The 13,077-nt window shown below is 49.6% G+C and overlaps 1 protein-coding gene across 1 annotated transcript; it reads right to left on the reverse strand.

Annotated features, from left to right (window-relative positions):
* Nucleotides 1–2,624: 2,624 nt before the first annotated feature.
* Nucleotides 2,625–7,515, reverse strand: MRPL20 (mitochondrial ribosomal protein L20). The gene is made up of 4 exons (XM_038537614.1): nucleotides 7,354–7,515; nucleotides 7,154–7,264; nucleotides 4,897–4,974; nucleotides 2,625–3,045 (listed from the first exon to the last, which is right to left on the reverse strand). The coding sequence occupies exons 1-4, from the start codon at nucleotides 7,438–7,440 to the stop codon at nucleotides 2,872–2,874; spliced, it is 450 nt and encodes a 149-aa protein (XP_038393542.1). The 5' UTR covers nucleotides 7,441–7,515; the 3' UTR covers nucleotides 2,625–2,871.
* Nucleotides 7,516–13,077: the final 5,562 nt, after the last annotated feature.

Genomic DNA, 13,077 nt, shown 5'->3' on the forward strand with positions numbered 1-13,077 from the left:
CCCCTTCGGGCTTCTTCCCGGCAGGGCGGCTCCTCGCGACGCTCCACGGCCACGGCCGCCCCGCCCCTCCGCGCGTCATTGGCTCGACCTGCGGGCCGCCCGGCGCTACCTCGCCGCGATTGGCTGCGCGACCTATCCGTCAGCGTTCTGGCGGACGTCGACGCCGTAGTTCAGGACGGGCGGGGGCGGGCTCGTCACCCAGGGTGCCCCGCGGCGCCCGTGTAAAACCCGGGTCACGGCCCGACCCGGAAGCGCTACTGCTGGTGGCCCGCCGCAGGTACCCTGAGGCTCGGGCCTACCCGGGAGGCGTCGTACCCTTTGCACGGAGAGCCGGCAGCTGGGGGAGCTCTCACCGCACAGCCCCGGCCTGTCCTGAGGTGGGGCGGGGGGTAGGTCCCCGCGACCGGGCCCGAAACCGCTCCAGGTCAGTGAGGGCACATGCGGGCGCGTGGCGGTTTTGTTTCCGCGGAGATCGCAGGCCTTGGAGGCCCCCTGGGGTGGCTGAGCGCGAGGAAGAGTTGGCGTGCGGGTAAGTTGTCCCCAGCCCATGCCCGCAGCAACGAGATGCGGTTTACCTGCGCCCACCCGGGTCCTCCCTGAGCTCACAGGGACAAGGGAGGAATAACTAAACGTCGAGTTCGAGGTTTCTGCGAAGCCTGGGTTAAGGCACGAGTGGCTCCGGACGGGCAGGAAGGGAGCTCGGACGTCGTTCCTCAGTGGGGAGCCGCTCTTGATGCCTCATCGCTTCTACCGGCCAGTCCCGTACCAGGGCAGCAGCTGCGGGATTCGTTGTCTTGCTGCACAGCTAGCCCAGACTTTCGTCATGACTAGTGCAAGAACTTCTGGGGGTGGGGTACGCTGGAGAGGAGATGACAGGGAAAAAGCCTACGGTGGGGAAGCTCCAGACGCTTGGAGATACTAGTTACTACACCCAACTCAAACTCCCAAACCCAGAGGCATCTCTGGCTTTCACCCCTGGTGACTCATACAGCGCCTGCCTCCCTCTCTTCATCTTCATCTTCATGGGCAACACGGTCACAGGGTCCCATCTCCCCTGATCCCAGGCTGCCAGCTCCAGGGTGCCCCGCTCTGTGGACTGAGCAGCACACTGTTGGGGAAAGGAGGAACATTCTTTTGTCAGGCAACAGCTTGTTTCTCCTTGTCCCTGCCATGAACCCAGGCTGACCTGAAGGAAAATTTGGGTCTTGTTGCTGGAGGGGGAGGGGTGCTGGGAGCAGCCCACAGTTATTTACATTTTCCTGTCCTTTATTGAGATGGACAAAAGCAGTTCCTACATAGCAGCTTACTGCACACAGAGTTCAGTACCCTACACCAAAGGACTATGTGTCCTCCACCCCGGTGTGTATTCAAAACCCACTCACTGATGATTGGTGTACACTGAGCACCTTGTGTGCAGAGCTAGTGAACAAGACAACCTCACACCTCCAAACGGTCTGGTCATCATTAGACTCAGTGAAAAGAGCCAGGAGGGGGAGCCTGTTAGGAGGCCAGTACAGTAACTGAGCCAGAAGACATGTTGGCCTGCAGGGAGGAGGAAGAAAAGACCATCGAGAGGTCACCAAGTAGTAGGTAGCCAGATTTTGATTGGCTTTCCATGAGTATGGAGGTGGGTCTTGAGTCCTCAATAGGAACCCAGTGACTCCAAGAAGACTGCTGACAAAGGATGGAGGACCCAGCATGGGAGCATTAGGAGTGGTGGAGGAAAGATGGGCACTCATTTTGGGTAGGTAGGTGTACATTGCCAGATAAAGGCCGACAACTGCTACTGTAGGCCTGAAGAACTTTCCTGGGGGCAGAGGGCAGAGCAGAGGGAAACAGTGCAAGGAGAGGGAGGGGAGGAAGTCCATGGTCCTTGGAGGTCAAGGGCTGACTATGTGTTGGATTTTGGTTCCAGATGGCTTTGATGAGAGTTATCTGGACATGATGGGACCAACTATAGACCAGTGGCAGGAAGCAAGAGGTAGAGACCAGAGCTGGGCAAGAGAGGAACAGACTCAAGCTGGAAGGAGCTCAAAGTACATTGAGAAGGAGTACAAAGTACAGTGAGAAGTACAAAGTACAGTGAGAGAAACGGGGGGTAATGGAAGGGACCTGGCCCGGAGCAGGGGGTAGATGCCAGACATATGGGTGGGGCAGAGTTACAGTTGCTATAAGTTGGTCTCTATCAGGGGAGTGAGGATGTTGGGAAATTGTTCCTAGGCTTGATTCTGTACTTACTGAAGTAGAGTATCTGGAAAAGGGACCCAAAACCCTTATGTTCAGGTCTCCCCACAGGTGATGTAAGGTTAGGCGGGGGAATGAGGGAAAAAGCAGAGAAATTGAAACTTGCACTCAACTCAGGGTGACTAAAGAGCCGAGCAACAAGGTCCTTGCTGGAAAGTGGAGACCTGGGGAGGGCCAGAGTGGGGCAGGTAGGCTTGGGTTCTAAGGACAGGCTACCCACATAGCCCTGAGAGGAGCTAGCATTAGAGTTCAGATATCTGGCACAAATCTCCCCACCTGCAGGAGCTCATTCATAGTTGACCCCTCACCCTAACAGTCTCCTCCCCTTACCCCACAAGGCACCCAAGGTATGTGTACTTATGCCAGAGAACACAACTCAAAACGCTGAACACCACACGAGCTTTATTTGCACATCTGTGTAAGATTTCTAGATTTGTCCCAGTAAGGGAAGAAGGGGCCTTTCTCTTACACCTGTCACTAAAATGCAAACTAATATAATTGCTGACCAAACTTACACACATGGTGACATAACTTTTAGCCCCTATGTTAACCACTGTGATTATCAGGGGGAAAAACACTTTTCCTAAGACATTCAGCTACAAAGGGCAGGCAATGTTGGAATCCCCCTCAGTGATGCTGCACCACTCTGGAAAATATGCCTTCAGGCTCTTTGCCATCCCCTAGGGCAGCAGCAAATCCTTCCAGTCGCCTCCTTTTGGCCAAAGCAGCCAAAGATTTAAAAGTCTTTGGTTCATAGATGGCTAGATCCGCAAGTACTTTCCTGTTGAGCTCCACCTGGCACTGGGAAGAAAATCAGAGCCTGTGTCAGCATCAGAAATGTGTTTTTAGGGGATCCCTGGGTGGCGTAGCGGTTTGGCGCCTGCCTTTGGCCCAGGGCGCGATCCTGGAGTCCCGGGATCGAATCCCACATCGGGCTCCCGCTGCATGGAGCCTGCTTCTCCCTCTGCCTGTGTCTCTGCCTCTCTCTCTCTCTCTCTCTGTGACTATCATAAATAAATTTTTAAAAAAAATTTAAAAATAAAGAAATGTGTTTTTATTGAAAAAACGACAAGACTGAATACAGCTGTCCTATGTTGAGTCAGCCAAAAGCATCTCCTCTGCTGAGCATACTATGCACGCCTCCAGGGCAGTCTCTTCCCTCATGGGACAAATGGTCTCTGGGGAGGTGAAGAGTGTGTGGAGAATGTGCTCAAGCAGCATGCTGGAGGATAAATATGAACAAGGACAAGAGGAAGGCATCCCTGCAAGAGGTGATGACACATGAACAAGAATATTGGCTTCCAGTCCTGGTGCCAGCCATGGAACTAATAAACTTGTTTGGGGCGGGGGGGGGGGACTTTTTTGGAGTCAATGATCTACCATCACCCAGACACAACTACGATTGCTGGCCTGGGGTAACCCTTTAAGTCAACTTTGAAGAAGAAATCACAACTCTCCTACAAACAATGAAGTGAGACACAGAAAAGTATATGAGATACAGGCAGAGGATTAAGGAACAAAAGCAGGTATTCTCAATTCCCACAAGAAAATGAAACCAGATGTCCTATCAAGTAAAACTGCACGTGACTTCCAAAAACTGATGAACATAAGAAGCAAAAGAAAGGATGATCCCTGCACGTTAACCCCAACTATGCAGGGGTGGCTCCTACTCTACTACCTGAGCCTTGCACAAGGTCTATTCTGGGCCTAGGGTCTTCATCAGTAAAACGGCAATGTTAGGCATGAGGATCCTTGCAAATTACCAAAGACAGGGTGTGGTACAAGCTAGAAACACAACACCCACTCCTTTTTTCCCCCCCCACTCCTCTTTTTAAGAAAAAAAACAAGAGGGATGCGTGGGTGGCTCCCTGGTTGAGCATCTGCCTTAGTCTCAGGGCATGATCCTGAGGTCCAGGGATCAAGTCTCACACTAGGCACCCTGCAAGGAGGCTGCCTCTCCCTCTGCCTATGTCTCTGCTTCTCTCATGAATAAATAAAAATTTTAATAATAAAATGTACACAAAAGGAGAGGGATTAGGGATCCCTGGGTGGCGCAGCGGTTTAGCGCCTGCCTTTGGCCCAGGGCACGATTCTGGAGACCCGGGATCGAATCCCACATTGGGCTACCGGTGCATGGAGCCTGCTTCTCCCTCTGCCTATGTCTCTGCCTCTCTCTCTCTGTGTGACTATCATAAATAAATAAAAATTTAAAAAAAAAAAAAAAAAGGAGAGGGATTAGGATAAACACCAAATCGAACAATTAACCAAGATTTTGTGACACATGCTTAATCTGTCCTGTCCAGGATAAGTCCCCATGCTGTTTGACTATGAGTTTCAACTTCACCTGCTACCTAATCAGAAATCTTTCAGTGCACAACTCAAATTACACTTTAAAGTGAAGTCCAAGTTTTCTGCTCTTTCTCTTGATGGAAAAACACAGTGGCTCATGTCCTGGTACCAGTTACCATATTTCCAATTCTGCTACCAGCAGAGCAAAGGCAAAGCAACTGTGATGAGTCCTTGAACCTGCCAGAACTCCACCTTGAGAACATATCAGGAGCTAACACTCCATGGCCTATTGCACTGGAGCACCCCAGTCAGGCTGCTTTCTATAGATTTCAACATTCAACAGGACCACATCCTCAACCGTACCTTAATTAAATTGACAATGAATGCCGGGTACTTCAGGCCATGTTCCTGGGAGGCAGCTGTGATTCGATTAATCCAGAGCTGAAATGGAACATTGAGATGCTTAAGGACCACATGTGCATTATGTCCACACCTCCCAACAAACGTTCTGAGTCAACTAAAAATCAAACAACTCTTTTTGCAAAAATGAATAGGAATAGAAAAGCCTGGGACCGCTCAGTGGTTGAGCGCCTGCCTTCAACCCAGGGTGTGATCCTGGAGACCAGGGATCGAGTCCCGCATCAGGCTCCTCTCTGGGAGCCTGCTTCTCCCTCTGCCTCTCTCTCTGTCTCTCATGAATAAATAAATAAAATCTTAAAAAAAAAAAAGGAGTAGAAAAGCCTGTGATTTATATTTAGGCACACTGGTCTGCAGTATAGTCAGCAGAATTTGATGTTCTTCATTCAAATGCCAGCTTCCTTCTAAATAAATAGGGAAATCACATGCTGTAAAGCATTAATTCAACACACATTTTGGGATCCTGAGAATACAAATGTGAGCAAAGGCTTCTGTGTCAGACACAGCTCAATCCAGAAAGGATCCATGTGAATGAATCAGAACAGCCACCGAGATCAGTGCTACCAGGTGGGGATGAAAAACTTGAGATGGAAGCTTCATGGAGTTGGAGGTAAAACGGTCTTGAAGGAGGTACAGGGCTGGAGGAGATAGGAGGGGAGGCATCACAGAGAACTTCCTGGCAAGTGGTAGCAGGGTAAGTTCCAGGCACAGCCAAAGGTCTGAAAACTGCAAGAAATCAAGGCTAGTGGTTTGGTGCAGCACGACCTAGAAAGGTAAGTCTGTTACGTGGAAGATTCCCAATAGATCTGGTCTGTTAAATAACAGGTTGGATTATGGGACACCTGACTGGCTCAGATGGTAGAGCCTGCAACTCTGAATCTCCAGGTTGTACAGATTACTTTAAAATTTTAAAATAAAAATAAGGGATTGGATTCTTTTTTTTTTTTTTTTAGGGATTGGATTCTTAAGCCATTCTATACTCAATCTTAAGATCTTTTTTTTTAACTTTTTAAAAAATTTTTATTTATTTATGATAGTCACACAGAGAGAGAGAGGCAAAGACACAGGCAGAGGGAGAAGCGGGCTCCATGCACCAGGAGCCCGATGTGGGATTCGATTCCGGGTCTCCAGGATCGCACCCCCGGCCAAAGGCAGGCGCCAAACCGCTGCGCCACCCAGGGATCCCCTCAATCCTAAGATCTTACTCAAGTTCATTTTATTCCTTTACTTCAGTGGTTCCAATTTTTAAATGTGCATGAGAACCGTGTGTAGTGGTTTATTTAAACAGATTTCTAGAACCCACCTCCAGGCTTTCTGACTCAATAGGTGTAGTGGGCCCTGAGAATCTGCATTGCTAACAAGTTCCTAGATGAGGCAGCTGCTGTACAGGGACCTCACCCCTCTGTGAGCAGCAAATGCATGTGTGTTACCAGACACTGCTCACAAGTCTTCCCATACATTTGGACTGACCAGATCCATGCAGGGTCACAGCAAGTGGCACCACCTCTACCATTCTGCATAAATGAAAGGCATAAATGACAAAGCTGGGATACAGAGGTCACTCCTGCACATGAGACCATCGTGCACAGGGATTGCTTATCATGCTGTGACCCTGATCAACAGTTAATGAGGCATTTGTGACTTTAAAGGGTCAGAATTACTCCCTCTTCCTTATTCGTTCATCCAATACTTATAAATTGTTACTGATCTAGGCCGGAGGTTACAGCATTCAGCAGAGCGGAAAATCCCACCTAAAACTTACTTTGGGGGTGGGGAGCAATAACCAACCAACCAAGTCAAAGATGCTGCAGAAAGGACGCTCAATTCCCTAACCCCAACCCCAATGAGGGAGATGCGCCACAGGGAGGTGGGGCGTGACCCGGGCACGCAAAAGAAACGCCAAATGCGAAGAACACGTAAGGAAGCAGGCTAGGCTTCTCGCAGATGCACCTGGGAAGCCAAGAGAGGACCTACAGCAAGTGGGCGAGGGGAAGTGGCCAGAGACGGTCTCAGGGACCCAGTGGGCCTGGAGTCGGCTTCCACGGGGGGCGAGGCGCGGGGCAGGCAGGAATTGCCGGGGGTTCGGGTGTGGGAGGCGACAGTAGTGCGGAGGATGGGGACGCCATCCCGAGATGGGGGCGGAGAGGGTCAGGAGCAAGCGGCACAGGGGGAGGGGAAGCCCAGCCCCCGGGTCAGCGCTTACAGTCCGCATGTTCCTCTTCTTCAGTCTCCGCGCTTTTGTGCATTTCACAAACGCTCTGGTCACGGCTCTCACCGCCAGCTTGTAGCACCGATTCTTCCTTCCTCGGAAGTGCTGGGTCAAGAAACGGGAAAGGGGGTTCAGCGCGGCCAGGGCCGGGAGGACACGCGGGGGTGGGTGCGGGGCGTGCGCGGCCGACTCACCCGCGCGTGCTGCAGCACCTTCTGGACCCGCCAGTAGCGGTCCGTGAGGCGGCTCCGCAGCCAGAGCTGCGCGGTGAGGAAGACCATGGCGCCTGCGGGCCGGCGTCTCCACTCCGCCGCGCGCGCGCCGTGCCGCACCTAGAGGAAGTGGTGGCGGCGCCCGAGCGCTTCCGGGTCAGAGTCCCAACGGGGATTTCCGGGGTGCCGCGAGTGTGCCCGGCGCCCCCGCCACTCACAGCCCGAGTCTTTGCTCGAGGCGGGAGTGGGGCTCCCGGTCTTGAGTGTGTAGCGGGCCAGACGCAGTAGGTACGGGGGAGAAGGTAAATACTAATGGTCCCACTTGTTGGAGACGCCGGGAGTAGGCAGGTCCGCAGACGGAAGCTGGCGCGGGGGGGCGGGCTGCCGGCGGGCTCGGGGGCCCCTGTGGGGGCGGGGCTGCAGGCGGGGGGGACTGTTCTGCCACTGCGTGCGGCGGAGGGCTGCTTGACGCCTTAAGGATGCTGAACGCCGTCCACTTGTGCGCTCTAAAATGGCCAAAACGGGGACGCCTGGGTGGCTCAGCGGTTGGCGCCTGCGGTCAGCTCAGGTCGTGATCCCTGGGATCGAGTCCCGCATCGGGCTCCCTGCGTGGAGCTTGCTTCTCCCTCTGCCTCTCTCTGCTCTCTCTCTCTCAGTCTGTGTCTCTCATGGGTAAATAAATAAATGTTCAAAAAATTAACATACGAAAAAAAATAAATAAATAAAAAATAAAAAATTAACATACGTAAAATGGCCAAGACAGGGAGCTCGCTTCCGCAGCACGCATACTAAATATTGAAACGATCTGGTGGTAAATTTTATGTGTATTTACCACCGTACCGTTATATTACCATTATAATGAAAGGTAACGAAGTGGGGGGGGGGGGCAGAATGGGAGAGTGCACTTTCTTTCTAACTTTTTTAATTACAGAAAGATTGCAAGACTACTTCATGAAATTCCCCAATGTGCTTTACCCAATAGCATCAACTGTTTATATTTTTTCCTACATTTTAAAATTATTCTTTCTAGGGGTACCTGGGTCTTTCAGGCGGTTAAGCACCTGCCTTTAGCTTGGGTCATGATCTCAGGGTCCTAGGATGGAGCCCCACTTCTGGTTCCCTGCTTCGCAGCCTGTTTCTCCCTCGCCCCTCCCCCCTGCTCATACTCTCTCAAACAAGATCTTTTTTAAAAATTATTCTTTCTCTTTTTTTTTAATTTTTATTTATTTATGATAGGCACACAGTGAGAGAGAGAGAGAGGCCGAGACACAGGCAGAGGGAGAAGCAGGCTCCATGTACCAGGAGCCTGACGTGGGATTTGATCCCCGGTCTCCAGGATCATGCCCTGGGCCAAAGGCAGGCACTAAACCGCTGCACCACCCAGGGATCCCAAAATTATTCTTTCTATAAACGTTTATAAACTCAATAGTACGGTTTGTTGTTTTTTTTTTTTTTTTTTTTCCTGGAGTATCAGAGGAGGTTGCAAATATCTAAATACTTGACCATGTATTTCCTAACAACAAGGACATACTCATGCAAACCACAGTAAAACGATCAAAATTGGGGAATTTAATGCTGTTATCTAATCCACAAGTTCTATTTCAATTTTGTTAACTGTTCTTTTTTTTTTTTTTTAAATGGACCACACACAGGGGTTGCACACTTGGGGCACCCTCATGGCACAGTTAAGCATCTAACTCTTGGTCATGATCTCAAGGTGGTGAGATTGAGCCCTAAGTGGGGCTCTGAGCTCCACCCGCAGGGAGTCCGCTTGAGGATTCTCTTTCCCTCCCTCTGCCCCTCCCCTTCATATGTACTCTCTCTCTACGCTAAATAAGTAGGGGCATCTGGGTGGTTTAGTCAGTTAAGCGCCTGCCTTCGGCTCAGGTCATGATCCCAGGGTCCTGGGATCAAGCCCCAAGTCAGGCTCTAAATAAATAATAAATAAAAGGGTTGCACACTCCATTGACTGAGCTGGTTGCACACTCCACTGACCTGAGCCAACAGGTGCTTGCTGTTAAATGTTTTTATTGCTCTTTACCCTGTCCAGGATCATGCACTGCATTTACTTGTGTCTAATTTTTAGTTTAATCCTCAGCTTGTCTTTATCTTTCTTGACCCTGGTGTTTTTCAAGAGGTTGGGGGCAGCCCGGGTGGCTCAGCGGTTTAGCACCGCCTTCAGCCCAGGGCGTGATCCTGGAGACCTGGGATCGAGTCCTACATCAGGCTCCCTGCGGGGAGCCTGCTTCTCCCTCTGCCTGTATCTCTGCCTCTCTTTCTCTCTGTATCTCCCATGAATAAATAAATAAAGTCTTTAAAAATAAAATAAAATAACCTGTACTCACTTGTCTTGCTGCTTTGTTACGAGTCTTGGATTAAAAAACAATTTTTTGGGACGCCTAGGTGGCTCAGCAGTTGAGTGCCTGCCTTCTGCCTAGGGCGTGATCCTGGAGCCCTGGGATCGAGTCCCACATCAGGCTCCTTGCATGGAGAGTGCTTCTCCCTCTGCCTGTGTTTCTGCCTCTCTCTCTGTGTGTCTCTCATGAACAAATAAAATCTTTAAAAAACAAAAAACAATCTTTTGGGGCAGCTCCCGTGGCTCAGCGGTTTAGTGCCACCTTCAGCCCAGGGCGTGATCCTGGAGTCGCGGGATTGAGTCCCACATTGGGACTGCTTCTCCCTCTGCCTTGTCTCTGCCTCTCTCTCTCTCTCTCTCTCTCTCTCTCTGTGTCTCTCATAAATAAATAAATAAATAAATAAATAAATAAATAAATAAATAAATAAATAAAATATTAAAAAAAAAAAACGAGTACAGGTTATTTATTTTGTAGAATGTCTGAGTTTGTCTGAGATTTCCTTACAAATAAAATCAGGTCAGGACGCCTGTGTGGCTCAGCGGTTTAGTGTCTGCCTTCAGCCCAGGGCGTGATCCTGGAGTCCAGGATCGAGTCCTACATCGTGCTTCCTGCATGGAGCCTGCTTCTCCCTATGCCTATGTCTCTGCCTCTCTGTGTCTTTCATAAATGAATAAATAAAATCCTTAAAAAAAAAAGTAGAATAAAAAAAAAACACAAAAACAAACAAACAAAAAAAAAAAGTAGAATCAGGTCATACATTTTTGGCAGAATACTACAGAAATTATATTGTGTCTTTGTCAGTGCATAGTATTAGGAGGCCTTGATGACAGCCTACCACACCATGAGTGCTATCAGCTCTGACCACTTGGTTGTAAGTAATAAGTAGCTTGTAGAGAAATTCTTTGTGATTCATTACAAGGTTTCCTATAGGTCCCTGAGATGGAGGTAGGAGTACAGAGGTGTCTTATGTAATGTTTGTTAAGGGGGAGGAAGCAGGGATCCCTGGGTGGCGCAGCGGTTTGGCGCCTGCCTTTGGCTCAGGGCGCGATCCTGGAGACCCGGGATCGAATCCCACGTCGGGCTCCCGGTGCATGGAGCCTGCTTCTCCCTCTGCCTGTGTCTCTGCCTCTCTCTCTGTGTGTGACTATCATAAATAAATAAATAAAAATTTAAAAAAAAAAAAAAAGGGGGAGGAAGCAGGGGTGCCTGGGAGGCTCAGTCAGTTAAATGTCTGCCTTCTGCTCTGGTCGTGATCTCCGGGTCCTGGGATTGAGCCCCCTGCTTCTCCCTCTCCCCCTTTTGCTCCCCATTTTTGTGCTTGCTCTCTCACAGTGGAGAGGCCTCAGATAGGATGCAGATCAGACAACATGTGCACTCACCCAGTAGTTCTGAGCAGAGATCCCTATTAGAGATGCCTCATGTTAGGCAGAAATGGGAGACTCCAGTACTTTCACCATGTTCAGCCTGTGTCTAGAGCCACCAGGAGAAGCATACCATTTGCTAAGAGATGCTGTGGTGGACTTGAACCTGAATGGTGAGTGCAGTCTGGAATGGGTACCTAAGCAGCACCCCTCTGTGGCTACCACACTTTGAGACAACAAAGTTTCTCATCAAATTTGCGTTCATTCATTGTTGATTTTCTAGCCCCATCATTCTTTCCATATTTATTGGGATTCTACTCAAAGAAGAGCTTTCCCTTTTGGGACGGTGCAATTTTAAATTAGAGGGTCCAAAGAAGGGAGTTACTGATTGGGGCAGGCAGGTATCTGTAGGAAGAGTATGGCAGGCAGAGGAGTCAGCAAGTGCAAAGGACTAGAGGTAGGAGTACACCTGGTGTGGTCAAGAACAGTCAAAAGACCAGTGTGGTGGGAGTGAGGCAAACGAGAGTCCCAAGGACCTCTGAACTTCAGTAAGAAGTCAGAAGCCAGAGATGGAAACTGGTGAGGATGTGTAGGGCCTTGGTCTTGAAAGGACTTCATGTTCTGGTTATTTACCATGCTGCATTCAGGCTTCCTCGCAGCACAATGGCTTCAGGGCTGTCATTCCATACATAATGGCTGAAGGGCAAGGTAATACTTTATCTCCTTCTTTGCTCACCTGAGAGAACCGCACAGCATCATTTCAGGAGCCTGAATAGTCACAAAAGTTCACTCAATGTCAAAGGGCAAAGACAGAGTCTAGCTCTGGATGGGAATGTTAAGATTAAAAATAAAATTGCGGGATCCCTGGGTGGCTCAGTGGTTTAGTGCCTGCCTTTGGCCCAGGGCCTGATCCTGTAGATCCAGGATCGAGTCCCACATCGGGCTCCCTGCGGGGAGTCCGCTTCTCCCTCTGCCTGTGTCTCTGCCTCTCTGTGTCTCTCATGAATAAATAAATAAAATGTTTAAAAAAAATAAAATGAAATTGCCAGTCGTTTTACCAGAAAAAAATATATATATATATAAATAAATAAATAAATATATATATATATATATATATATATGTTATATAATATATATGTTTATTTGAGAAAAGAGAATTACAGTCCAGGACAAGCAAGTTACTACAATACCCGGAGAACAACCAAAGAGGATATTTTATAGAGGAAAGTGAGGAGTTGAGACAACAAAGGAGCTGGTAGAAACAAAATGTCCACTGGAGTAAACTGAGAGTGTGAAGTATAGTGGCTTCTCGCTGGCAGGGCTGTGGCTGTCTCTCACTGGATGAACTGCATCTGTCTCTCATTGGCTGGGCTGGGGCTGCCTCTCATTGGCTGGATTGTTATGGTCTCTCAGGCTGAGCTGTTGCTGGGAGATAAGGAAAGCCTCCTATCTCCTGCTGAGCTGATGAAGTAACACCCATCTGCAGGGTCCCTCTCTTCTTGTTGGGTCAGCAGTTGCTGAGGAGTGGTAGGGCCTGAGAGCCTCCTCTCCCACCCGAACCTCTCCAACTATATTTTCGTGAGGCTTTCTGTTGTTAATTTGCACAGGAGGAACATGGAGATCACATTGTAGAAAGAAGATGTGAATGACCCCTGGGTCACTCAGCGGTTGAGTGTCTGCTTTTGGCTCAGGGTGTGATCCCAGTCAGGGGATTGAGTCCTGCATCAGGCTCCCTGAGGGGAGTCTGCTTATCCCTCTGCCTATGTCCCTGCCTCTCTCTGTGTATGTCTCTCATGAATACATAAGTAAAATATATTTTTTAAGATTTTATTTATTTATTCATGAGAGACACAGAGAGAGAGAGGCAGAGACACAGGCAGGGGGAGAAGCAAGCTCTATGCAGGGAGCCTGACGTGGAACTCTATCCCGGGTCCCCAGGATCACACCCCAGGCTGCAGGTGGCACTAAACCGCTGCGCCACCGGGGCT

This window comes from Canis lupus, chromosome 5 (genome assembly GCF_011100685.1).
Source record: "Canis lupus familiaris isolate Mischka breed German Shepherd chromosome 5, alternate assembly UU_Cfam_GSD_1.0, whole genome shotgun sequence".
Taxonomy (NCBI): domain Eukaryota; kingdom Metazoa; phylum Chordata; class Mammalia; order Carnivora; family Canidae; genus Canis; species Canis lupus.

Excerpts from the sequence above, each read along its gene's own strand:
- MRPL20 (XM_038537614.1), bottom strand. The coding sequence starts at position 7,440 with ATGGTCTTCCTCACCGCGCAGCTCTGGCTGCGGAGCCGCCTCACGGAC. Across the intron at positions 7,265-7,353 it reads AGGTGCTGCAGCACGCGCGG|CACTTCCGAGGAAGGAAGAA; the intron begins GTGAGTCGGCCG and ends TTCTTGACCCAG. Across the intron at positions 3,046-4,896 it reads TCATTGTCAATTTAATTAAG|TGCCAGGTGGAGCTCAACAG; the intron begins GTACGGTTGAGG and ends TTTTCTTCCCAG.